Raw genomic sequence first — 27,996 nt, 5'->3', positions numbered from 1 at the left:
TTAACTGCCAGGGAACAACAGTGAACGCTGATATTCCGCAAAAAAAACACTGAGGATATCTATAAATGCTGGGTAATCAGATGAATGATAGCTAACCCTAATTCTTTATCTTTGTGCACGCTCTACAGATTCTTATCTCCATATTAAAATTAACTCGATTTTCCAGTTCAGTTTATCAGCAGCAGAAAAAAAGAAGAAACAATTTAAGCGAATCCCAGCCTACAGAAAATATTCCTGATGCCGTTACTCGCGGCAACAGACAACGACGAAGAGTGTTCAATTTTTAATCGCTACAATGATGCTTAAAATCTAGATACTTTTACTAGGGTCAGTGAGCAAATACAAGCTTGTAGCTTTTTCACTCGCTCAATATTCACAGATTTCAGACGACCATTGCCCCAGCCAGCAGCGTACTATTAATAAATGCACATAGTTTTAATTCTGCTGATAATGATAGAATCAGCGGCATATCTTAGCATATATTGACTTAATTTCTAAATGAGTAAAGAGATAAAAAGACTCGTATATAACTGCCAAGAGTAAGATTGAAGTGAGATAAACACAAGTAATTTCATGAACTTCATTTCTAAATATATAATGTAAATTCTGCATTTTTTGGGGGGATTTTTTTAAGTCGTATATAATGTTTACAAAACATTTTAACACACCACATTAATTTTTGTATTATTCTGGTTTTAAATCTGTGAATATGTTTGTGTAAGGTCTACTATGTCATAAATTGCATGCAAATCATCGGTCGTATCTAAATTCTCACCCATCCCCATCCACCCATGAAATTATTCACACCCAGAAAATCAGTATACTAACAACAACCAAGATTATTCTAAAAAAATTTTTTTTTCACTAATCAAATGGCAAACAGTCATATACTGACTGGAATTACAGTTTCACAACAGCAGTTTATCTAGGTGAATGTATGAATGCGTGTTTAGGTACCTAGTATAATAGAAAATAATTAATATGTCTAAAATATAGAATTATTTCAAGAGATGGCAAAGAACAGAGACGCATTGTAGGGTGCTGTTTTGGCTGGACCCCAAGAATATGCAGAAATATGCAGAAGTTCATTCGGGGACTCTAAACTTCCAGAAATATGTGAATTTGGTCATCTGCATTCACAAAATGTGCATAACACCTTATACATTCAACATAACTACCACCAAATCAGAATAAAGTAACAATAATCACTATACATTAATGATATAAAGACTGAAATTACCTTGGTCTGATCTATTCTAAGCCTGTGGACAAGTTTTGATTTATACACACATATGAAATAAAAGACAAGGTTGTTTATTATTATTATTATCAATGCCCAAATAAATAAATTATTGGAAATGTGGAACGTAGCATTTTGATTGTTGTCTTTATGTTAGTGCATATAATTGCCTGTAATAATAATAGTAGATCGGTAGTGATTGTAGCCATCAGCAACAGCCATGTGATGTGTAGGGATGCTCTGCGAATATACATTAGTGACAATAAAATGGCTCTATATTCAGACTAACCGTATGTATACCTGGCATCTATATATATTGAGTAATGAGAGAAAAAGTTACTTATTCAGTGAGCCTTGGGGCACTGCACAATGTGAGCAATGCGCACCACGCGCAATCCAGAACAATGGTGCAGCTATTCCACCACCTGTAACCTTTGACCTAACCAAACAAAGGCGACAAGAAGTTCATCGTGTAATTAGAGATCTCCGTTTTGTTGACTGGATCAACTTTCTTTTCACCATTATAAAGAAGAAGAAAAAATAAAAATGTAATTTCCGATACCTGGCTAAAGAGAAAGAGAATTATTATTATTCTCTCTGGAGCAGGCAACGGCTTTTAGTTGTACATTGAATTAGACTCGGTGCCTGGGGCTAAGTGCACGCTGAAGTCACGACAGACTCAGAGCAGCACCAAAGCAAGCTTTGATTTGCACTCGCTCATTCAAACAAAAACTGAATCTTCATCAATCAAAATACTTTAGAGAAACGAACAAGCTTTAATATTCATAAATCACAATAAAAAGAATATGCACGCCAATGTCAGTCCTCATCATCTCTGCAAGTCAAGCTAGAAATTGTATCTGGGAAAAAAAAAGCATGCATGTGTGTGGTGCGTGTGAGGATACAAAAGATAGTGAGAGAAATAGAGGGGTAGAGTGAGAACGAGAAGGGGAGAGGGAGAGAGACACAGACAGAAGGGAGAGAGAGAAAGAGGGGGGGGGTTTATAGTTATAGATAATAATAATAATAAGACAATAATAAACATCTAACAAATTAAAGAGCCTGAAGCATGAAATAAAGTCATAACATTTTTAAGGCATACACATAAACCACCATGACCATAAAAACTGCTATCATAAAAATTACGCCGAATAAAAGCAAGTTACAATTAAAAAAAGACACCAATCCTGCAACACAGAGCTAGCTTTAGAGGGGTTTTTCATTAAGGCTTTTAACACTAAATGCACAAATAATTAACTTGCTTGCTCCCTCTCTCCATTATTATCCGCTTAAATAGCCACATAATATAAATGTATTTATGAGCACGAGAGAGTCGTATATTAAGGAGTTCAGATAATGGAGCCATATTAAAAAGTCAGCAAAAACAAATCCCAGCTCACTCATATAATGATCATGCATCTATCCTGGAATTCCATCGATCCAGGACACATGTGGAGAAAGACAATACATGATGGGGGGAGACCGGGGGATAATGACCCCACTCTAGCAGGGAGAAGGTCATGAGATAATTTGGAAGATAATGACCACAGCACGATAATTAGGAAGAATAAGAGGGGGATATGATTAAAGTGCAATAATCCCATATTTTCTATTATCTTTACTTATTGAGGGTATAGGATTACGAGCTGAGAGTGGGGGTAATTTTAGCATGAAGTTTTGCTAATAAGAGTATCATAAGCTGGAGCATTTGGGTTTGTGTAGCACTGAAGTTAAAGTGGACAAGTAATTGTACACACAGTATGAGGGATGGCATAATCTTTTGAGACAAGCAGAGGGAGAAAAATAGATATCATGAAACCAAACAATGACAAAATTTAACAACAGTCCAAATTAAAATGGATGGAAAATATGAATCAAATATTGGCAGGATAAAACTGAGATGAAACCAACATCAGTTATTAGGAAATGTTGTTCATTTCAAAAGGCATGATGAATGAGAATTCTTGAGAATTTCACTGAATTTAATTGCTTGACAATTGCTGGGGTAACTGTGCAATTTCTTTGAAATCCTGGTAAATACCAGCCAATAGGAACCCAACGGAACTTCAAATCCTAATTCCCTACTGAGTTTTCAACGTCGTGCAGCGAAATACAAAAACTATGAAAAACAGACAACATGTTGGTACTTCTCCATAATTAAACCTTCAGTGAATAAAAAAAATATACCAATCTGTAACTGACGAATAAAGCAGTGTTTATTCACTCATTCAGTGCTAATCAGATTTCATTGCTTTGAAAACCAACGTAGAGTATAATTTCATTAAAGGTTATGCATTAACATTGCCATTTGACGATTACCAAAGTTGGTTCACACAAGAACAAATGAAGAATGTAATTAAAATGAGACGCTGCTCCAAACATCATAAATATTCTTACTGCAGCAAGTTGATGTGAGCTAAAGAGTGCCTATGAATAGTCAATTCTTTATATCGGATTTTACATCGATCAGCTCCCTGCTATTCTATTGACTTTAGTTTCAAATTTAATTTTATCTTTTTTTTTTCTGTTTTCCTTTGAATTATTAATCTTTGGAAATGCAGAGATAGCAAAGATTTTCATTTCACGGCAAGTGCATTAAATCAGTCAGTACAATAGGTTACTGTAACCTCCCCGCTGTCTCTATCTGTGATAAAGTCGGTGTTGCTTCAATACAAGAAAGGAATGAATAAAAAGCAGGCAAAACACGTTATTAATAATGAGCCGTGGGAGGTCATTTTTTTTTTTCTGGGAAGCCAGTTGATGTATCTTTAAACGGCAAATATTCTATCTCACTGTGGGGGTTCGTTCAGGGATAGTGCTACCAAGAGACATGTATACACGCAGCAGTGAGTCGCATATAGTATTATCACAAACTAACAAAACAGTTTTTCCTTTCCATTAAGCATAGTCGCTAGAAATTGTTACACAATGGCGAAGGAGAAGATTTTTTTTTTCTCTCTCTGCTGTACACATTTTGACAGATGAACACCCAGCTACAATTCTGTGTAGAGCGAATCAGGTTAAAAATAAACCATTTGACTGCAAGGAACAGAGCATCATGGGAATCTGAAATCCACGCCTACCTTTAGTTTTGGCAACCGATGGAAGAAGCTTCAGCTTTTCTTTTTCTCTTGTTTTTTCCTGTAACGTTAGATAAAAAAAAGAAGAAGTTGAGTCATGATAATTGTCAATGAGCGAGAAGGCAAGCATAGTGAAAGTCAAACAGTTGGAAAGGAAATGCTTTTGGCATCAGCAACCTTAGGTCTAATGTTACAATTGCTGAGAAAGCAACTGATCACACAGGCTGCTAGACATACCATTTCCAGACACGTATTACACTGTAACATATACCCCAATATTAATACAATGTTTCCTGACGCACCAATCAATCAATATTTTCTAGTGTGTCATTCCCAAATTTCATTTTGTCTATTGTTATTGCCAAAAATAGGATGAAATCTATCTGGTGTTGCTGGTGTAATATGAATAAGGTATCACCATTACTAGAAATGTCAATATTCTTATGGAAACTGACAAAAGGCAAAAAGTTAAAAAATTTACACATCAATGATATATGGACGAGCTTTAAAAGTCAATAAAATGCTGCGTTGAGAAAACTCAACAAATGGCGAAGAAAATGATACAAATATAATTTGATCCAAAATAATAATACTAATAAACACAAAATATAAACACTGAATATTGATCTTAAAAATTAAAGAAAGCAAGAAATTATTGGATTTTTCATGAGCTGTATAGGAAATTTTCATCACAGGGAAAAGGTTTAATAAATTCCAATAATTTTATTATAAAAAAAAAATTGAAATTAATTCAACTTCATAAATCGCACCAATGGAGACACTAAATCAAAGATATTGAAGTCATTTGCAGCACAGAATTCAAGTTCACTACACCGTGTAAATCCTTCGTTCAGAATCTTTTTAAAAAATTAATCAGTTGAACTCTCAATAATTTATGAGGATTTCTCAGAGGACTGGCAACTACACAAACACGGCAATCCAGTGAGCTCCAATATTACAACACAAAAATGTATTATCAAATGAATGATCCAATATTGATTATATATATATATTAACCAGAAAAAATGTATTTTATCAAAAATATCATTAAAAAAACATCCATATTAACTCTGCATCATGCACCACTTAAAAGACTTTCCATTAGCATGGATATTCTTTTTTCCGCTGAAATTATCTTCATCAAATTTGACTGGAAAAACGTAAAACATTAGTATCACAGAATATAGCAGCAATGATAACATAAAATTAATTAATTTTATAAAATGCTGTTGGCCATACAGTAATACCAAATCATAAACTGCATTTCCTAAACCTGACTAAAAGCTACATCACCCCGAGTAAAAATGCATGTTCTCATATTTATTTTCCATTGAAAGGAAATATTTTGATAACACCGACCTAAATATACATATAGTTTCTTTAGAAAGTTAAAAAACATAAAAGAATTTATTTCACTCATTAATGCTCAAAGGGAAAAACAAACCCGATGTATTTATATTGTGAGCAATTTCACAAACTAACCAGTACGGTTCCTGGATTCTGAATGAGATCACAAATATGTCCTCTGTCCAAGGCATGATTGATGGTGGATTTTACAGAGTTTGGTCAATAGTGCTATTGGAAATTCAGTAATAATTCTCCTTCTCTGCACACTTGTATAACCACATAGCTGATTTTCAAGAGGCTCTTTTCTTTACACTTTTCAGTATTTTTTCTTCCTTTTCGGCAATTCCCATTAATTACTACGTGACAGTATTTGATTTTCTTTGTTTACTCAAGTTTCCATGGAAATGCACAAAATATGGAAACATGTCTCGGTTAATCAGAATTTTTAAAATAGTGTTTCAATTAATTTCAGTGGTGGGTAGGTTTTTCTCGTTTCTTAAAACTGGGATTCTGAGTATATCTTGAGATTTCAGTATTGTGTTTTGTAAAATATTCTTCGTCTTGATTTGAACAACCCAATTTACTCGTACCGTTAATGTGCGATATTTTCAGTTAAAAATATGATACAGTCACACCAGATATATGTATGAAGATGAGGTGATTTTCTTTTCAAAAACACATTTTACTGAAATAGGAGACATTTAAGACAGTAAAGGGATCGTGTTCTCATATCAAGCTCGCAAATGAAGTCAGCGTAGCTTCAATTGAAAACCTGACAGGGTCTTCCAACCGTCTTTTATTATTCTGGAAAACACTAGTTATTTTTCACAACCAAAATTGAAATAGTTAATTTTGTAGTCTTACTAATTCTGGCCAATTTCGGCCAAACTTTATATTTTCAGTGAATGGACTATAAACTATACAATAAACACAAAGTAATTGAATAAAAGCAAGTCTTTCTGAAAAGTTAAAAATTGTTTTTCTTTCAATTTGGATACTACTACTGATATATATAAAGTCAGTTACACTATGTAAAGATGTTATCGTTTCGAAAGATGTTTTCAAGTTCTAATAAGACAGCCACAATACTTTCTTTCATGCTGTTAAGCTCAAAATAGAGAAAATGGTCATCAATGTTTGTGATAATTTGCTGTGTGGTTGTTCATTCCATGTTTAATATAACAGCTTTGTTCATTTATGGTTTATAATCACACTGCGTCACATTTACATAACGTTTCCAAGTAAAATCACTAAGGCCAGTAATCACTACTATAGCCATCATATTGACACAACATTTTAACATTGGGGATAATTATGGACCAAATGGGTTAAATGAGGCTAATCATAGACCAATAGGTTGAATAGGGCTATTTTGGAGAATAATGGGTTGCATTTGGCTAATTATGAACAAACAGGGCTAAACTATGGACCAAATAGGTTGAAAAGATTAATGTTATACCCAATGAGTTGAAGGAGGTTATTTTGGACATATTGGGTTGAATTGGGCTAATTATGAACATGTAAATTATAAACCAAATGGGTTAAATTGGAATAGGGCTAATTTGGGAGCATTTTATCAGAACCTCAACATTTGGGGGCTTCAACACGAAGTGAAACCAAGCATACATGTACAATGACATTTTGGAAATGAAGGGAGATTAAGCTGAATTCAAACTTGCCACTATTGAGCATGTTTCCCTGCATATGTGCAATGCATTATGGGACAGAATGTACTATTGAATATAACAGAAAAATACATGCATTATTGCACTGAAAATTTGGCAATTATATCAATTAAAATTTTGAGATATAAAGAAACTTATAAAATAAAATTCTGTCATTTTCAATTGCATTTCAAACTTTTGTTTCTACTTGAATTGTCCGATGACCTCAATTTTGATTTCAGCATAGTCTATAACTCGGTCCTTCACCAAACATGCTTTAAATTTTCTCAAGAAAATAAACTTATTTACATACTAATTTTTGAAAGTTGGTTTTAGTAGTCTTCAAATTTGGTGTGGTACTCTCCGTTGTACTCTCCATAATGAAATGATGTTTTCTGGTTGAGTAGACCAACTACGTTTGGAATTCTCCTTAGAATTGAGGAAAATACTCTCTGACAGACACCAACTTTTAGCACTGACAGCCACTCGTTAATTTTTGATAGTAATTCTAAATATTTGATGGTCTGTGACTAAGGGTTGGAAATCCACACCGTCTCCATTAGATGCACTATCAAACCCCTCAAATATTTTGTGAATATCAAGGAATGAATAGAGAACTGATCCACAATTTTAAAGTAGACAGAGGTGAGCAACACACACACATTTACAACAGTGGCTTTATTATTCTATTACCAGTAATTAATCTTCTGATCGCCAAAATGAACGTTTATCGCCATTTACAGTTTTTTCAAATTGTTTTAATACTGTAAAATCTGTATTAGAAACCGCGGCTTCTATTAAAATGGTACAATGTAATAGAGGGGATGAGGCTTCTATTAGAGCATCTACACATATGAGAAATGACGAATTTTTGGTTCTCAATTATTCAAAAAGAATGGGTGCGACTTCTATTAGGGATGCGGCTTCTAATACAGATTTTACGGTAATTGTAAGTAAATTGGAAATTATGTCAATTTGGTCTAAAAGTAACAAAGAAATTATTTAAAAAAATGAAAATGTCACACTAACATTTTCTTTGAAAAAATGATATTTATGTTTAAAGGGTTTAGGGGATTAGAGTTAAGCATAATTTGCAACAGACCTCTTTTTCTAAATATTATTGTGTATTTATTTTGTAACAGTAACCTGCTCTATCTGGCGTTCATTCGATTGTGAAAGCAGTCAGTCCATGTGCTATTATTATTCAGTGATCAGAAATCAACAATGAATTAGCAGAATATAATTAGCATAACAATAGACCAAACAATGAATTAGCAGAATATAATTAGCATAACAATAGACCAAACAATGGTGAATCTTTGTGGTATTCATTACACCAATAGATTGGTTTTGATGCCAGATCTGTCCCACTTTTTCAAAACCAAAGTATTTAAATATTTGTATCTTTTTGTAAAAAATTCAATTCAAGAATAGTCCATATTATTTACCAGTGTATTCTACATCATTTATCCTACACAATCTTGTATTATCAGGCTGACCTCTGACTGAGGTGTAATTGGATACATTACTGACCCTTGACCCCACAGCTGACAGGTGTCAACACATGGCAATCATAACAAACCTGAACACAACTTATTTTTCATTTGCAATATAAACCAAATACATAAAGTGTAATAAGTCTAAATGTAGCTATTTTTTTATCAGGAATTAAACCTAAATTTTAATATGGAATCTATGGATAAAATACTCCTACAACCATGTAATAATCCAAATATTGAATGAACAAGTAGTGACAATGCGAGGGAATACTCATTCCACAAACCACCAACTTTGCCTTAATATTGAAATATCATTCAAATACCAAAATAAGGAAAATCAGAATTTGCACATTTCAATAAGAAAATCAGAATTTGCACATTTCAATAAGAAAATGAAATTTGCACATTTCAATAAGAAAATGAAATTTGCAAAAACAGCAAATTTGTTGGAACGTGACATAAGTTATCAAATTTTACTTTCAAGATTTTAAAAGTAATGACAATAAGTTTATTCACCATAATTTTTGTAACATTTTGCACATTTTTATTCATTTTTTGGTTATTTCTTATTTCATTTTGGACCTAACTAATAGTCCAGTATGTGTGCACGTTGTTATGTATAATGTGCTATTCAAATCACGCACAAATGAATTGCTCACAGACAGATCTTTGGAAATAAAAAACAAAATGGCCACCAGTCAGTCATTAGGATAGCCAAAAAAATTAAGGTAGAATCTTAAGCTAATGTTACGTCATTAATGGAGCCTTACGTGATAGCGGTACTCCCATCATGCATTTCACTTCATATTTTAAAAGCAACATGTTGACATTAGTAGTACTGTTATATAAACATTCTTTTGTTTCTCTCTATTGTTCAAATAATTGAGATGCATCATGGGAGTAACGCAATGTACACATGGCGTCATTTAATAAAGTAGTGACAGTTCGATCTACGTATAATTTCTCAATCTTTCATTCAAATCATCTACACACACAAGCTAACGCTGTTGTACTGTTGCCTTCTCTAATAGGTAACACTGCAAGGCTTTTTCAACTGCCTTGTTGACCCCTGCGACAGCATTTTTGAAAACACCTCACCGCTCATCTTTTAAAAGAGCACTTTAGGATGCAACTTAATTTTGATCGTGTACTTTTTTATCTAATATTATCTATTCAGTTTATGGTAATTCAACTTAACACATGTTTATTTGTCAGTAAGCGGCCGATAGTTGGTGTTGTTGAAAAGGAATAAATAATAAACATCATAAAATCATTGCACTGCACGTTCGTTTAATTATAAACGAACACACAAAATAATCGGATATATACCGACAGTTTTCACAATATATTCATTAATTATAAAATTTAGGAGAACTAAATAAATAAAAACTATCTATCACTGCATCAAGTTCAAGTCTCTGATATATGCGTTGTAAATTTTCATACCATTCTTGTACCTATCGTTGATTAACTCTAAGGATGATGAGTAATTAGACATAATTCTGATAATTATTATTTTCAGCATCAATCCAAGATGGCGCTCTGAATGCAGAAGATTTGTCATCATGCGAGTGTAAAAATACTCAAACCGGCACAACCAGCTGGGCGAGTCACCAAAAACATTAAGAGGTCACACAGCCATGCTTTTAATGTAAATTACTTGCAAACATCAGCTTAGGGGAAGTCAGAAGCTCACCTGTAGGGGACGGCTCGTATTAGAGAACAAACACAAACTAAAACAGTTCACTCACCTCGATGTACGTTGCTAAAAGTGAGCAACTCATTTCTTGTTCAAGTATCTTTTTGGTGGCAACATTGCCATAGCAACATGCTATTAAAGCTGGGAATAGTATATTCATCAACCGAGGATCGCTAAAATACTGGAACGGTAAACTGCACAGCTGTTGGAGTAGAGTCGGTGTGTTTCCGAGCTGAACGATAAGCTGAAACAGAACGAGAGAAAGTGAGGACACACCATGACAATTAATGCACCAATAACGTTATTTAATTCAAGGAATATTACCATTTCCTTATTTCATCCTTTTTAAAAAAAAAAGTTAACAAATATTTAAAGTTTTGATCAGAACATCTAACACAATCTGACCATTTGGTCCCAAAATAAAGATTGAATTTTGAGAAAAATAATGAATAATAGAAAAAATATTTGCACTGAAATGTTTTGTTTTTTTAATAAATAGATGAACATGTGTGGTGTTGCTCGCAGACATGAAAATTGTGCCGTAAACTATGATAGGTGGAAACCAAAGTACAATCCTCACACCTTTTTTATTCTGAAGTGGTATATATTCAACATATGACAGTGATCATGGCATGCTGTATTTGATATGAGCAACATGTGAAGTACACAAAAACAAAACAAAAAAAAAACTTGCTAGGTGATGGCAAACAGACCACAAAGAAAGTGAGAAAATCAAGTTTTAAATAGCGTGTTATACTATACTATAAAGTAATAATGCAAAAGTGTCATGCGTCATTGTCAATTTCTGTTTAGTGAATCCGAGGGTACACATAGGGTTAGGGTTCAGAGCTCTAGACATGGATAATTTCTTTGTGGTGATCAGAGGGTAGAAAAAGACATGGATTCAGAGCTTTACACATGGTTAATTTCTGTTTAGTGATCACAGGCTATACCGCTACATAGGCCTGGGTACAAGGCTTACACATTGTTAATTTCTGTGTGGTCAACAGAGAGTGAATATATGCATGGGTTCAAAGCTCTACACATGGTTAATTTCAACAGCAGGCATGGGCATGGGCATGGGTTCAGAGGTCTAAGCATTGTAAATTTTTGTGTGGTGATCACATGGTAGACATACATGTAGTCATGGCCACTCTATACATGGTTATTTCAGTGTTGTGACTAGAGACATACATGGGATGCATGGGATGCAAAAAATTGGGATTGCTAAATTTCTACTGAACATTCATCAACACAATGACTGGATGTTGTATTCAAACAAACAGACGGACACACAGGAATAATGTTCTGGTAAGTATCACAAAAGCAACGTCGTTAGAGAGACCATATTTAGCCTGTAATTAGCCGTATTGTGTAATCATTAAGTAGAAAACTGACTGGTTCAAACATAGCCCACAGCAAAACTAATTTGTTATCTGTTTGTTTGCAGCTTGCTTGAAATAATCGCTAAACCAGGCTCCTTTGTTGAGTGTTACAACACACTTTGCAAGAATAACAAGAGTTTCCAATTATTGACGTTATTCCGAATGGGCAGGTCTCAATGACACACTATTGAAATGGAGCGTCCCTTAATTAACACCCTATTGTTGGAAAGTCGAGTGCCTTCAGATACTAAATTTTCGCTTCCTTACTAGACAGAGAATGAACGAGAAAAATAGGATTACAAACAAGTATGATCTAAAGGGTCTTTCTTTTTGTTTCAATTCTCAAAACAAATCTTAAACTTTTGACCATTTCCTATAATGACAATCAAGTGTCTCAGGATCACTACCAATTTTTTGCGAAAAAAATCACGCTTATGTAATAGGCTTAATTTATTCGTTCAAATTCAAAGTGATACTGTTATAGAGACCCCAGCAAAATGTTCACTGCTACGAATTTTTGCGAATTTTCCTAATTAATCCTGGAAATTTGTCTTTTGTAAAAATCGGCTTACACTATTCTCTAATTTAAATCCTAGCAAAAACAATCATTTCATCAGCAATAAACAAAACAAAACTGAAGAAAAAGCAGAAAAAATTCAGTGAACTTTGGATGCGAAAAAAAAAAAAAAAAAGGTGACGTGTATCCATTAGTCAGAAGACATTAACCTAGGGAAGGTAAGCCTTATAACATATAAAGGTCATCTTAGGTCACGGACTCAGCATCTGTATGACTGTCAATTGTCATTTTTACTATCACTCTGCCATCCATATTTTCGTTTCTATTTCCCACCTTTTCCTGTAATTATTATTCATCTGTTCTTTCAAGCGTACTGAATTTTTTTATAATGGTGTCAAATATTTTTTTTCCCTCCCATTCACAATTCCGCTTGAAATAAAGTTCAACTTAACCTCGCTTGTAAGTATTCTCGGCGTGGTACATCCGCCAATCCGTACAAAATGAATTTCAAATCAATATAGAAATGATGCTAATTTGATAAGGCAATTGAAAAATATTGAAATCTTGTCTCGATGATAAAGTATTTGTGATCCACACAAAATATTCACAGAACCTCATAATGCAGTTACACGTACATGGACATTTAAAGTTCAAACAGCAAGGCGAGTCAAAATTTGCCTTTTTTATGACTATTATTTCCACACTGCATCAGTTTATCAGTTTACTAGTATCTTCAAATTACATTTACGATGACACATATCATAGAATAAGAACAATTTATACTTGATGTCAATATTCAAGCTAAAAAACTCAACTTGGTTATAGAAGAACAATAAAGTAGACATTTTAACAAGGCTACTTTGTAATAGACATACGTGTATGCTACCCACTACGTGTACAGAGCACATTTTGGCAATCTGAAAACCTTTCATATTCGATAGATTTAACGTATTATTGTTTTTTCTCATGATACATAAAATTAGTGGGAATGTATCTTTCGCGAAAAGTGATCACTGCTTAAATTAATATTCTACTATATAGTTTCAGGAAATGATCCATATTTGCTAAAATAAAATGCATTTATTGTTTTACAGTATAAAACACAGCATTGTCATGTTATAAGACGAAAATAAAAAAATATGCAGACTAAAAAACAAAAAAACTATAATTATCTAATTAACTATCCGATCTCCTACTAGGATTGTTTGTTATAATTAATGCTGGTTCATTTAATCAATCACTCCTTGTCAGCCATACTGTTTGACAGCTTAACGGATCTGCCATATTTTGTGCATTATAAACACATGCCCCTTAATAATGTACTACTGGGGTAATATTGTTTGTGTACAGTGTACGTACTACCTTGGAGTTAAAAAAAGAGCTCCATTGTAGTACAGAGCAATACCTTTCATTTTTTTTACACTGCATATTTTTGATGAATTACCAGTAAATGTGGCTCCTAAGTGCAGATCCCACCAGGGTTGAACACCGACCAGGGTTGAACACCGAAAAAAGGTCGACCCCCATACCCTGGGTGAGTGTGTTACATACTCCAAGGAAAGGCCAAACCACTAAACGAGATTCATTCACTAATGGATGTGACTATTGTGGAATTCTAAGGTCTGCAGGTACTTGTGTTCCACCAGCCCAGTTGATGCCAGGATAGAACATTAAATTACCACAAAGCCACTACGACTGGAAGATTGTAACACAGTATTGTCCCGAACACGGAAGATTAACGCTAAATGCACACTTGGAAATATAGCCATAAAAGAGACAACAGTGACGAACATTCAATGTCTGTAACTGTCGGCAGGCACAAAATATTTATTCAAATAAATAAAGACAAAAATAACATTTTTAATAAATTTAAATTTTGTGTTCAAAAACAAGGATGGTATCACAAATATGAATTGTTTGATCCATGAAAGTATGATTGCATGCATGATGAACAGGTTCCATTAAACACATGGTGAAACAAGCAACAGAGGTTCCCTAGAAAGTAGTACTCAACATGCAACTTAAAAACAAAACTTTGCAGCACTTTAAATCCTATCTGAAACTTATGGTACTAATTTACATGGTGGACGTCATAGTAACAACACAAGGTTTGTTTTGTCTCACATGCCAAGTGCAAGAGGAATTAATGATAAAATAATTATGGTTCAATTTTCAAAATTATGAAAAATTAAAAAAAAAAAATGTGTGATTTATCTTATACATGTATAATTTATCTCATGAATTTGTATCCAATTTGAAACATGTTTTTTACAAATGAACAAAACAAAATATGGTAAAGAATATTCTTTTTTGAAACACAAAAAGATTACAATAAATGCTTTTAAATGATGATAAACGATGATCTTATTGAGAAAGCAATATGCTGCCACATATTGCACACAAATGAATTAAAATATGACTTTTTGACACTATAATTAATCACACCCTGAGCATATCGCAATAAAAGAAGACAAAAGTAAAAGGGAATTAATACCATCCATTAACACTTCAACGTATTAAAAATTTATTTTGCTTTCTCTTGTACCTATCTTCTTTTGGATCACAAAACAGCATCATTATTCAAGTCTTTTCATTCACAATGATTACCCCAGTGCATCTGTTTTTGACATTCATTGTAGTTGAGTAGTTCTTATTTTTACAACTTTACTCAAATAACACTTGCATACCATTGATTAAATTTTAATTTTCTCTTCAGTTAAAAAGTTGATCATATTGAGCATAATCACTGCTTTGTTTACGTATTAACAAACCCTGTGAGGAAAGACACAAGCACGCTTGCACACTTTTTATAACTAACATGTGAGGTTTTTTCTCTGTCTTTAATTTAATAGATAGCAGCCACTAATCAAACAAGATAGTAGCCACTAATCAAACAAGATAGCAGCCACTAATCAAACAAGATAGTAGCCACTAATCAAACAAGATAGCAGCCACTAATCCAACAAGATAGTAGCCACTAATCAAACAAGATAGTAGCCACTAATCAAACAAGATAGTAGCCACTAATCAAACAAGATAGTAGTCACTGGTCAGACAAGATAGTAGCCACTAATCAAACAAGATAGTAGCCACTAATCAAACAAGATAGTAGTCACTAATCAGAAAGATAGTAGCCACTAATCAAACAAGATAGTAGCCACTAATCAGAAAGATAGTAGCCACTAATCAAACAAGATAGTAGCCACTAATCAAACAAGATAGTAGCCACTAATCAAACAAGATAGCAGCCACTAATCCAACAAGATAGTAGCCACTAATCCAACAAGATAGTAGCCACTAATCAGACAAGATAGTAGCAACTAATCAAACAAGATAGTAGCCACTAATCAAACAAGATAGTAGTCACTAATCAGAAAGATAGTAGCCACTAATCAAACAAGATAGTAGCCACTAATCAGAAAGATAGTAGCCACTAATCAAACAAGATAGTAGCCACTAATCAAACAAGATAGTAGCCACTAATCAAACAAGATAGTAGCCACTAATCAAACAAGATAGTAGCCACTAATCCAACAAGATAGTAGCCACTAATCAGACAAGATAGTAGCCACTAATCAAACAAGATAGTAGCCACTAATCAGACAAGATAGTAGCCACTAATCAAACAAGATAGTAGCCACTGGTCAGACAAGATAGTAGCCACTGGCGAGACAAGATAGTAGCCACTAATCAAACAAGATAGTAGCCACTAATCAAACAAGATAGTAGTCACTAATCAAACAAGATAGTAGCCACTGGTCAGACAAGATAGTAGCCACTGGCGAGACAAGATAGTAGCCACTAATCAAACAAGATAGTAGCCACTAATCAAACAAGATAGTAGCCACTAATCAAACAAGATAGTAGCCACTAATCAAACAAGATAGTAGTCACTGGTCAGACAAGATAGTAGTCACTGGTCAGACAAGATAGTAGCCACTGGTCTGACAAGATAGTAGTCACTGGTCAGACAAGATAGTAGCCACTAATCAGACAAGATAGTAGCCACTAATCAGACAAGATAGTAGCCACTAATCAAACAAGATAGTAGCCACTAATCAAACAAGATAGTAGCCACTAATCAAACAAGATAGTAGTCACTGGTCAGACAAGATAGTAGCCACTAATCAAACAAGATAGTAGCCACTAATCAAACAAGATACTAGTCACTAATTAAACAAGATAGTAGTCGGTCAGACAACATAGTAGCCACTAATCAAACAAGATAGTAGCCACTGGTCAGACAAGATAGTAGCCACTAATCAAACAAGATAGTAGCCACTGGTCAGACAAGATATTAGCCACTGGTCAGACAAGATAGTAGCCACTAATCAAACAAGATAGTAGCCACTAATCAGACAAGATAGTAGCCACTAATCAGACAAGAGAGTAGCCACTGGTCAGACAACATAGTAGTCACTGGTCAGTCAACATAGTAGCCACTGGTCAGACAACATAGTAGTCACTGGTCAGTCAACATAGTAGCCACTGGTCAGACAACATAGTAGTCACTGGTCAGTCAACATAGTAGTCACTGGTCAGTCAAAATAGTAGCCACTGGTCAGACAACATAGTAGTCACTGGTCAGTCAACATAGTAGCCACTGGCCAGACAACATAGTAGTCACTGGTCAGTCAACATAGTAGTCACTGGTCAGTCAACATAGTAGTCACTGGTCAGTCAACATAGTAGCCACTGGTCAGTCAACATAGTAGCCACTGGTCAGACAACATAGTAGTCACTGGTCAGTCAACATAGTAGCCACTGGTCAGACAACATAGTAACCACTAGTCAGACAACATAGTAGTCACTGGTCAGTCAACATAGTAGTCACTGGTCAGTCAACATAGTAGCCACTGGTCAGACAACATAGTAGTCACTGGTCAGTCAACATAGTAGCCACTGGCCAGACAACATAGTAGCCACTGGTCAGACAACATAGTAGCCACTGGTCAGACAACATAGTAGTCACTGGTCAGTCAACATAGTAGTCACTGGTCAGTCAACATAGTAGCCACTGGTCAGTCAACATAGTAGCCACTGGTCAGACAACATAGTAGTCACTGGTCAGTCAACATAGTAGCCACTGGTCAGACAACATAGTAACCACTAGTCAGACAACATAGTAGTCACTGGTCAGACTACAAAGTAGCCAATGGTCAGACTACAAAGTAGCCAATGGTCAGACTACAAAGTAGCCAATGGTCAAACAACATAGTAGCCAATGGTCAGTCAACAAGTAGCAAATGATCAAACAACCTAATAGCCACTGGTCAGACAACATAGTAGCCAATGGTCAAACAACATAGTAGCCAATGGTCAGTCAACAAAGTAGCCAATGGTCAAACAACATAGTAGCCAGCGATCAGTCAACATAGTAGCCACTGGTCAGACAATATAGTAGGTCACTGGTCAGACAACATAGTAGCCAATGATCAGTCAACAAAGTAGCCAATGGTCAGTCAACATAGTAGCCAATGGTCAGACAACATAGCAGCGAATGGTCAGTCAACATAGTAACCACTGGTCAGACAGCATAGTAGTCACTGGTCAGACAACATAGCAGTCACTGGTCAAACAACATAGTAGTCACTGGTCAGACAATATAGTAGTCACTGGTCAGACAACATAGTAGCCAATGATCAGTCAACATAGTAGCCAATGATCAGTCAACATAATAGCCAATGGTCAGTCAACATAGTAGCCAATGGTCAGTCAACATAGCCAATGGTCAGACAACATAGCAGCGAATGGTCAGTCAACATAGTAACCACTGGTCAGGCAACACAGTAGCCACTGGTCAGACAACATAGTAGCCACTGGTCAGACAACATAGTAACCACTGGTCAGACAACATAGTAACCACTGGTCAGACAACATAGTAACCCCTGGTCAGACAACATAATATTCACTGGTCAGACTACAAAGTAGCCAATGGTCAGACAACATAGTAGCCAATGATCAGTCAACATAGTAGCCAATGATCAGTCAACATAGTAGCCAATGGTCAGACAACATAGCAGCGAATGGTCAGTCAACATAGTAACCACTGGTCAGACAACATAGTAACAACTGGTCAGGCAACACAGTAGCCACTGGTCAGACAACATAGTAACCACTGGTCAGACAACATAGTAGCCACTGGTCAGACAATATAGTAACCCCTGGTCAGACAACATAATATTCACTGGTCAGACTACAAAGTAGCCAATGGTCAGACAACATAGTAGCCATTGGTCAGTCAACAAAGTAGCCACTGGTCAAACAACATAATAGCCACTGGTCAGACAACATAGTAGCCAATAGTCAAACAACATAGTAGCCAATGGTCAGTCAACAAAGTAGCCAATGGTCAAACAACATAGTAGGCAATGGTCAGACAACATAGTAGCCAATGGTCAGTCAACATAGTAGCCACTGGTCAGTCAATGTAGTAGCCAATGGTCAGACAACATAGTAGCCAATGATCAGTCAACATAGTAGCCAATGGTCAGTCAACATAGTAGCCAATGGTCAGTCAACATAGTAGCCAATGGTCAGTCAACATAGTAGCCAATGGTCAGTCAACATAGTAGCCAATGGTCAGTCAACATAGTTGCCAATGGTCAAACAACATAGTAGCCAATGGTCAGTCAACATAGTAGCCATTGGTTAGACAACATAGTAGCCACTGGTCAGTCAACATAGTAGCCAATGGTCAGACAACAAAATAGCCTTTGGTCACTCAACAGAGTAGCTAGTGGTATATCTATGACATGATGTATAATGAATATATAAAATCCAAACATAATCAGTCAAAGCATATCAGAGATATGGCTCAAGAACCTCATTCATTAAAACAAAATGACTGCCAGTCAGCCATTTTGAATCCAAACACACAGAGGTCAATCCAAACGGGGACAAACAATGACTAAACACAGTTTTCATTTTTGATTGAAGATATTTTCAAAAGAATTGCAAAATATCATGATATTAGAAGAAACCACAAACTGTGGTTACCCAAATTAACTACTTGAATTTATCAAAAGACAAGTTGTGTTAAGTTGTTAATTTCCATAGCAGTAAAATTTCATCAAGGGATTCACAGCAACATACTTAATATTATTCCCTGTAAATAGGGAATATCAATGGTGAGCAAACACACCTTTGAATTTCCCAAAATGTTGTTATTTGAAAGTTTTTGAATTATGAACCCCAGTTGTACATGTATGCATTTTGACCAATATCCAATTCAAAATGGTCACCAAATTAGGATACCGATATAAGACTGTCATGAAATCAGTCATTGTTTTGCTTGATTTGCTCTTTTGCTAATACAAAGAATCTGCAGTGATTTACTTTTTTACCCCTATTCATCCTTAACAGAATTACTCCTGTTTTTCATACAATGTGTTTGAATACTCAAAAAAAAGCCGGTGCTAGAAAGAATAGCTATTTTTAGCACCAGATTTCCAGGTGATCTTTTTCTATAGACACAGTGACATGCGTTGCTACTTGCCGACTCGTCAACTGTCACAACTCACTCGTACATGCTGTCAGTTTGTCAGAAGCAACACACCTAACTCATCATCGGGGGCACCGTCATATGATTAGGCAGTTCCAATTGACAAATGAAGACTCAAAGTTCAGGTTTCGTTTTTCATCAACCCTAATTCCCTAATTCTTTAATCTCGTGATTAAAGAAAATGGAGACACTGTTTTGCAATTACAGTAAGGGGATTTAGTTAAAATAAAAAAAAAAGCTTAAAGGTTCAAAATATATTGCCAGCAATTTTACAGAGCAAATATGAAAACAAGTTCGTTTGAAGCTCTCATGGGGTGGGGAAAACTTCTGACCGGTGAAGATTGGGGTTTGGTAAATGATTTATCACAGTTGATATTTTCAAGTCGCTTTTGCATAAAGTATACTCAACACATCCAACACTGTATATGCATATTTATCTAATGAAGCAACTCCTTAGATGTTAACTGTAAACCGTGAATTTTCACCGCTAGATACGCTTGCCATTTGATAATTTAAGGGAGTTTGCGAAACCAAGCTTTTGGTAAAAGTCACTGTGACTGCTACACAATACCGACTTAACAAAATTCTCAAAAATGTGTTTAAAAAAAGTGTTTCACAGTAATTAAAACGCCTTAGAACGTCAACATTTTCCCCCCAGATAAAAAAAAAATGGTGTTAGACATGATTGGACATGACTGGACATGACAGATGGAAAAAAGCACACAAAAACATTCTGAATAACAGACTAGTTCTAAATATGTAGCAGGAAATTCTGCTACTTTTATTTCAAAAAAACAAATAAAAAAACATCCATTCGTCATAAAAGCTTTTAAAAGAGACATATGTATTATCAAATAGCAGCTATGCAAAACGTCTGTCTCACTTAGCCAGATACATTTTTTTATTTATGCTGAACATCTTTTTAATTTTTTGAGCAGAAACGCTGGTTAAAGTGACACATATTAGACTTCTGTGTGAACTGAACTCTCACTTATGAAAAAATCCTGATCCAGTCTGTTCAGTCACACCTGACATTTTACAGTTGGCATGAATCTAAGAAAAAAAGGGTAATTAATTATTTATGCAAATAACCTAATTAATATGCGAGAGACAACTGCTGAATCATAACTATGCAGACTGAGTCATAGTTGTAACAACCTTTTTGAAGCACATTTTATCATGATACAGTAGTTTGTTTTGATTTCATTTCATCAAAAATACTCCCACGGCTACCGGGTGCACAACAGCAAATCTGGCACGCAGATACACAAACCATTGAGAACTAAATACACATGTACATTTTGATTCAATTGTATCGGTAAGAAAACAAGAACCCAGACAGGAAATGAGCATTTCAATTTATATGACAGTATTGATCTTTTTTGTGTTTATAATTAAAACCGATAGTGATCGAGAATATTGATCAAAGAATTGAATGCCTAATTTCATTATTGCTTTGTTTTCTTGAGTTTTTGGCACGTGATGAAATCAACAAGTACCCACAAAATCAATGACTAGAAGGAATTAGCCGAAAGAAAAAAAAAGTTGTTGAAATATTTTTTGTACGATACTAAAAATGAATAGAAATATAAAAAAAAAACAAAAAAACAATGAATTAGGTGAGACATAATTAAAAAAAAATTTTTTACTTCTTGTCACTATGAATTTTCACAAGGTGATGTTTTAAAAGCATTAATAAGGACGAAATTAATTTCATGAAATTAAGTGAAATTTTCAAAATAAGAAAACCGTTTATAAATCGTTTATCCCGGACTCACGTGAAATAAAAGTTTCCAGTATATCAGGATCATTTTACATTACACACAATAAAGCTTAAACTTTTGATATTTTATCTCGCAATAATACTCTGTTTGTGATATCCTCAGATATACCTTTTTCTCTGCTTAAATGACATGAAAATAAAGACTTTATCTGATTTTGGTCATAAAAACATATTGAGTTGCATGCATTGTTCTCTTTTGGTAGAAACAAAGATGGCACCTAAGGGTTACAGCTCTGCATCGAATATGGTGTATGTGTCATCACATACTAGACAAACTCATACAATGACAGGTTACTATATGGGAGTCAGCTACCCTCCAGGGAATGGAATCAAATTTCAAAAAAATTAAAAAATCATTCGATTTTGTAAAAACAAAGTTACCCTATCATCTTTCTAAACAATTTTTTTTTTTTGAAATAGCTCAGGACAAGAAACAAACCTTTTATTTTTTCAGCCTAATATAGTTGATAATTTTGAAATATTGACAGTTGATAGCGATGTGTGAATTGTAAATATAGCTGACCAATCAGTGCTAAAATTATCCATGCTAATTACTTGGTGGACATATTGGTGTGTATAACAGTGTATTAAATCATGTAAACTTATTCCCTGCTCTTTACTGTGCATCTTACCAAGACTTAGCATAAATATTAGACACTAACTGGAACATATGACATCCGAAAACCTATAGAATTACAGAAATTGAACACAGAAAAGAAATAATAAATAACAATAGGAAGGAAAAGAGCCACCAGATGTTTGACCCCCTCTGCCACCCGAACTCAGACGTAGATCACAAAAAATTCTGGCATGTACAGCTTGCAGGCAATTTGCTGCGGGCCGACTGTAGTCTTTTGTTCACAGAAAAAAACATCTATGAAAGAATGAGTGAAACGATTCCATATTTTGACATATGGTGTCAGCACTACGCAAGTAACCCATGTCAATTCCCGATTTCAAAAAAAATGAAATTCTTTTTCAACCAAAACAATAATTGATGTAGTCCTTCAAACGCATCTTTTTCTCACATTTCCACTTTCAGATCGACAGCATATGGTACTTACAACATGAAAATATCCGCAGGAGTAAGAGATTTCTATTTCTCTCTGGGCTACCAGTTTTTTTTTAACTCAGTCTTTTTATTCAGTATCACCTGCTGGACTTGTGATTGGTATCAAGTAACAGAACAAGCTGTGATTATGTTCTTTTATCTATTTTTTCAAATTCACAGTAATATTTTATAATTTTCAAATTAAACAGACATTTCGTATCACAACTCTGTTTGTTGACCTTGTCAACACAGTGGATTTGTAAATTTCAACAAATAAACGATTCAAAAAGAATATTCTAAAAGTAAATAAGATCAAGCGTGTGAAATGCATAGCAATTGACATTGAACTGATATTATATTTATATGAACATTACTTGAACACTGACTTCAAAGTCAAGTACTGGTACAACAACTTGAACCAATGTATTTGGAATATATAATGAACCTGAGATACAAGAGGATAATTTATCCAACTGACTAAGTTTAAATATTAATTAGCAGCTCAATTTTCAACTCTGCACTGAGTCTTAGTTTCTTACAAGTGGATTTTCAAGCATACTTTGCAGAGTCATGCCTCATTAGTATGCATTATGTAAATGAGATGGACATAATTGTGCACTTTACATGTATTAATAGATTCACTCTTTACACGGTGAATAACCACTACATGTATATTAATGAACCAGGCTGGCAACATACATAAATGTAAATGTTGAGCTGCCTTGAAAAAAAAAAACATTAAACTGAAAATTATATAAAAAAAAATATTAATTAAAACTAATCCCCATTTTGTAACACCCAGCGAAACTAACACCTTATCACTTTGAAATCAAACTTAAAAAATTACAAAAAGACAAACCAGTGAATTTTCATCATGAAATGTACTCTACCAATACTAACGTTATGATGAACAGATGATAGAAAAAACAAAACAAAAACTACACTGAATTAAAAAAAAAATCTAACAAAAAAAAAAATACTTCAATGAATTTACACATCAGTACGTAGTTCACCTTTTTACCTCTCACGTAAATGAACAGAATTTACCCAAGAAAAGATTTTAGGACAACACAATATTTAACAGAATTTCTGATCAGCTTATTTTTGCCTTAAGCAAATAGATTGAAAAATTCTGCACAAGCCGTGTAGATAAACATGTCTGCCAAGATCCTTACATTCTCCAATCTAATCCTCTGTAACAAATGCAAACAATTACAGAAGACAATCACAACAAAACTCTCTTGTATAAAAAAAAAAAAAATCAGTTTGCATAATCCTTGTTAGCAGGTGGTAATAATAAAATAATCACAATATTTTCTAATAATTTTTTTTTTTATAAATAAAGCCCCACCTCAAATATGCATAATAAAAAAGTGTTTTGTTTTATCAGTATAATATATACGGTATTCAAATACAAGTCGAGAATAGAATCAGGCCGTGACCCCAAATGTGAAGTAATTTTTATTCATAAAATAACCATTTACACAAATTATATCTTCTTAAAATAATTTCTCCAGCAGAACCATAAAATTTATATTCCTTGTGGTGGCTATTATTTTGATATTTTATTTTATCGTCATTGACTTGCAGGTATGCCAAATAAATGTCTATTAATTATTCTCACCTGTAGGGTATGGATAAGTAGTCAAATGAACAAAGTACAGGGCAATAAATTAAGCGAAGTGTTTTTTTTAGTAACGATGGATTTCAGTAAGGAAAGTAATGGCGAGTTAGGCAGGGTATAACTACACTACTCGGAGGGAAAAAACACACATGATGAATGTTCAGGCATTGGTCCAAGCACGCTACGGGGCATCAATGGACCTTACCCAGTGACGTGAAATTGACGACATTACAGTAACAACGACCATGATAACTGTATACAAGCCATGCATGGCACAGTCCCTGTTAGTTATCAAATTTAAGACAAAGTTTTGTTTATAGTAATATAGCTGGAATATAAACATGTCAGGAATATGATGATTGTTTAACATTTAAATGATTGACATTTGTATCTGATCGTCAAACGAGTATTGAGAGATATTGCTCTGGAACAGCATTAATTAAAACAAAATCAGCTATTATGAATATATGTATAATGAATATATGAAATTTGAACATAGTCAGTCAAAGCATGTCAGAGATATGGCTCTAAAAGCCCATTCATTAAAACAAAATGGCCACGAGTCAGCCATTCAGAATCCGATCTAAAAAATAAAACAAGTTTTTTAGCACAAAAATAGCCACCATTAGGCCACTTTGAAAAGGATTGTCAAACCAATATATCCGTATATCTGTGACATGATGTATAATGAATATTAAAAATTTGAACATAATCAGTCAAAACAAGTCAGACATATGGGTCTGGAAACCCATTCATTAAAATAAAATGGCCACCGGACAGCCATTTTGAGTCTGATCTGAAAAATAAAATGACGTGCATCAGGAACCCGTAATGTCTAATGTAAGTTTGAACGAAATCCATCCATAAATGCCAGAAATGCTTGATATTTGATGATTTTTTAGCACAAAAATGACAACCATTCTGCCATTTTGAATAGGTTCGTCAAACCAATATATCTGTCTATCTATGACATGATGTATAATGAATATTTAAAATTTGAACATAATCAGACAAAACAAGTTGGAAATATGGGTCTAGAAGCCCATTCATTAAAACAAAATGGCCGCCAGTCGGCCATTTTGAATGTTATCTAAAAAACAAAATTATTTGCATCAAGGTCGCATAATGTCTAATGTATATATCAAGTTTGAACAAAATCCATCTGTAAACAGCCGAGAAATGCTTGATTTTTATGATTTTTTAGCATAAAAATGGCCGCCATTCGGCCATCTTGAATCAGATCGTAAAACAAAATGATGTTCATCAAGGTCCTATAATGTCCAATGTATATACAAGGTTTGAACAAAATCCATCTGTAAACAGCCGGGAAATGCTTGATTTTGATGATTTTTAGTACAAAAATGGCCGCCATTCGAACATCTTGAATCAGATCGTGAAACAAATTGACGTGCATATGTATGATATCATGTATGATGTATGTGTGAAGTTTGATTGTGATTGGTCCAGTCATTTCTAAGATACAGGTCCGGACGCACGCACAGACGCACGCATGCACACACGCACGGACACACAGAGGTCAAAACATAAGTCCCCGTTTTCGGACTTCATCCAAACGGGGATTAAAAATACATACATGTAGCAACACAACACAAAGTGAAATTGACACATTGCCCGCTGATGCCGTTATATACTATTCATATCGGTTATCTGTGGAGGATTTCAGCAGGCAATTCGTTAAACCAGGCACAGAAATGTGAATGTCTAAATGGGAAACTTAAAATAGAAGCCTATATAGAAAAAATGAAGGAAAGCACACACACACATACCACTATGGTTATCTTGAATGAAACACATTTGAGTAACCATGAATTTTTTTTTAAGGTTATCTATAATCTAGTTCGATCTGTCAAACTAAAAGGAAAATCAGAGAGCTGGCATAACTGTAACGCTTCGCTAGCCTTCTTTAACATAACATTTCTTCAAGATAAAATCTCACGCACAGAAATATTATCCAAACTTTTTTATATTTTTTTTATAGTTTTTATATTTCATTCAGAAATTTGGTTGAAATCTATGAAGACAATTTTGAATAAATAATGAGAAGTATGTATTACTATTTTATGAGTAAACAATTACCAAACATCTAACTCCTTTAGGCTCTAAAACATCTAATACTGATGAGCACTGGAAAAAAAAACTATGGGCGTTTAAAGTAGTCACAAAACCTCAACTAATAGAGTTCCCTCTTGCCAAACTAAATATACCGGTAAACAACTAGTGACAATTTGCTTTTTGATTGTAACTTCGTAAAGTGAAATTGAACTTCAGTTGTTTAAATGAACAATAAACGATGAAAATATTATGCTTGCTGAGAATCTGTGATGTTTTGAGATAATTATTAGCAAACATCCAAACCATCGCACCAATGGCATGTGACGGATACCCATTAAAATAAAAAAAATGTGCCCGCTATAAAAACATGGATATACAAAAAACAAAATTGTTATACGAAGTGACAATGTATTCGGGAAAAAATGCTTGGCATTGATCGCACTAAGAAGGTAATGTTCATAGCATATCAGGGGGATTTGAGAAATCAAAGCGTATCACCTTCACTATCTGGTACAAAAATCAGATCCACAGTAGTTGAGTATAATCACATTAATGCAAGAAAAGCGAGCAGACTAGAGCCGAGTTTGATCTAGATGATCGTTACTAGTGACACTTGGCTAATTCACCTGGCTGGCAGATCGAAAGGGAAACAATTGAAATCTTATTTCTAGCGTGTCAAGACTGTGCAACTCTTTGCAAGTCATTATTTTTCCTGCCAAAAAGTTACTGCTACATTTTGCACATTTTCATATATATTTATTTTATAATTGTTAATTGTGGACAAATTGGACATAATTCAGGTCTTTGTGATAAAAAAATAAAGAAAAAATTATGATTATTCAGGTAAGATGACAAAAATTGATGTTCAAAGGTTTAACCACACTCTATAGAGAAGATTGTAGGTGTCAACTTTATCTGTTATGGCGAAATTTGAGAACTACAGAGTCCCTAAATGTAACAGAGTGGAGAAGAGTACATTCTGACTGCGTGAAGGGGCTCAGCTACATTTCAGGTGATATATTCACTTGCTGTTATTACGCTAGCGCACCGCACATCAAACACGTTCACTGACAATGTCATAAAAAACAGCGTGTGTGCGAAGAAACACAATGACGAACCTGCAGCAATATGGACAGTTTGTCAAAGTGACAAGCCACGTCATAAATGTAATAAAACAACAAACATGAAGAAATAATATTTATAGCAATCAGGACATCAAACTGAGCTTGCGACAATAAGCTAAACGTCCAACCTGACACATACATCATCTTTCGGCCAATATTAATTAAAAGGACATGTCAATTTCATAGGTATATCTGGAGGAAGGATTCATGGCGCATCAATAACACTTGAAAAATTCAAAAAACCAACAAAACAAGCGATGACAGGGAGTCTAAAATCATTGCAAACGAATCAATGAATAGGCGAGTGTATTGTATACGTAGTGTACACAGTACAATTCGAGTAAACAAGAAATTAATATTTCAATATTTGGAGTGCTGGAGATTTTGAAAAATTAATAAGTTAAAA

General features: G+C 34.4%; 1 protein-coding gene across 4 annotated transcripts in view; it reads right to left on the bottom strand.

Annotated features, from left to right (window-relative positions):
* Positions 1-27,996, bottom strand: part of LOC100368258 (S phase cyclin A-associated protein in the endoplasmic reticulum-like) — a 78,974-nt gene that overhangs the window by 12,667 nt on the left and 38,311 nt on the right. For all 4 annotated transcript variants that reach the window (XM_085506891.1, XM_078011589.2, XM_085506893.1 and 1 more), the window contains 2 exons: positions 10,582-10,773; positions 4,324-4,381 (listed from right to left, as the gene is read on the bottom strand). In XM_085506891.1, the coding sequence (XP_085363017.1) occupies positions 4,324-4,381; positions 10,582-10,773 (250 nt within the window). The remainder of the gene's footprint in view (positions 1-4,323; positions 4,382-10,581; positions 10,774-27,996) is intronic.

This window comes from Saccoglossus kowalevskii, chromosome 13 (genome assembly GCF_978046115.1).
Source record: "Saccoglossus kowalevskii chromosome 13, keSacKowa6.1, whole genome shotgun sequence".
NCBI lineage: Eukaryota > Metazoa > Hemichordata > Enteropneusta > Harrimaniidae > Saccoglossus > Saccoglossus kowalevskii.
The sequence above is the reverse complement of the archived record's forward strand: the minus strand, read 5'-3'. Positions and strand labels throughout refer to the sequence as shown.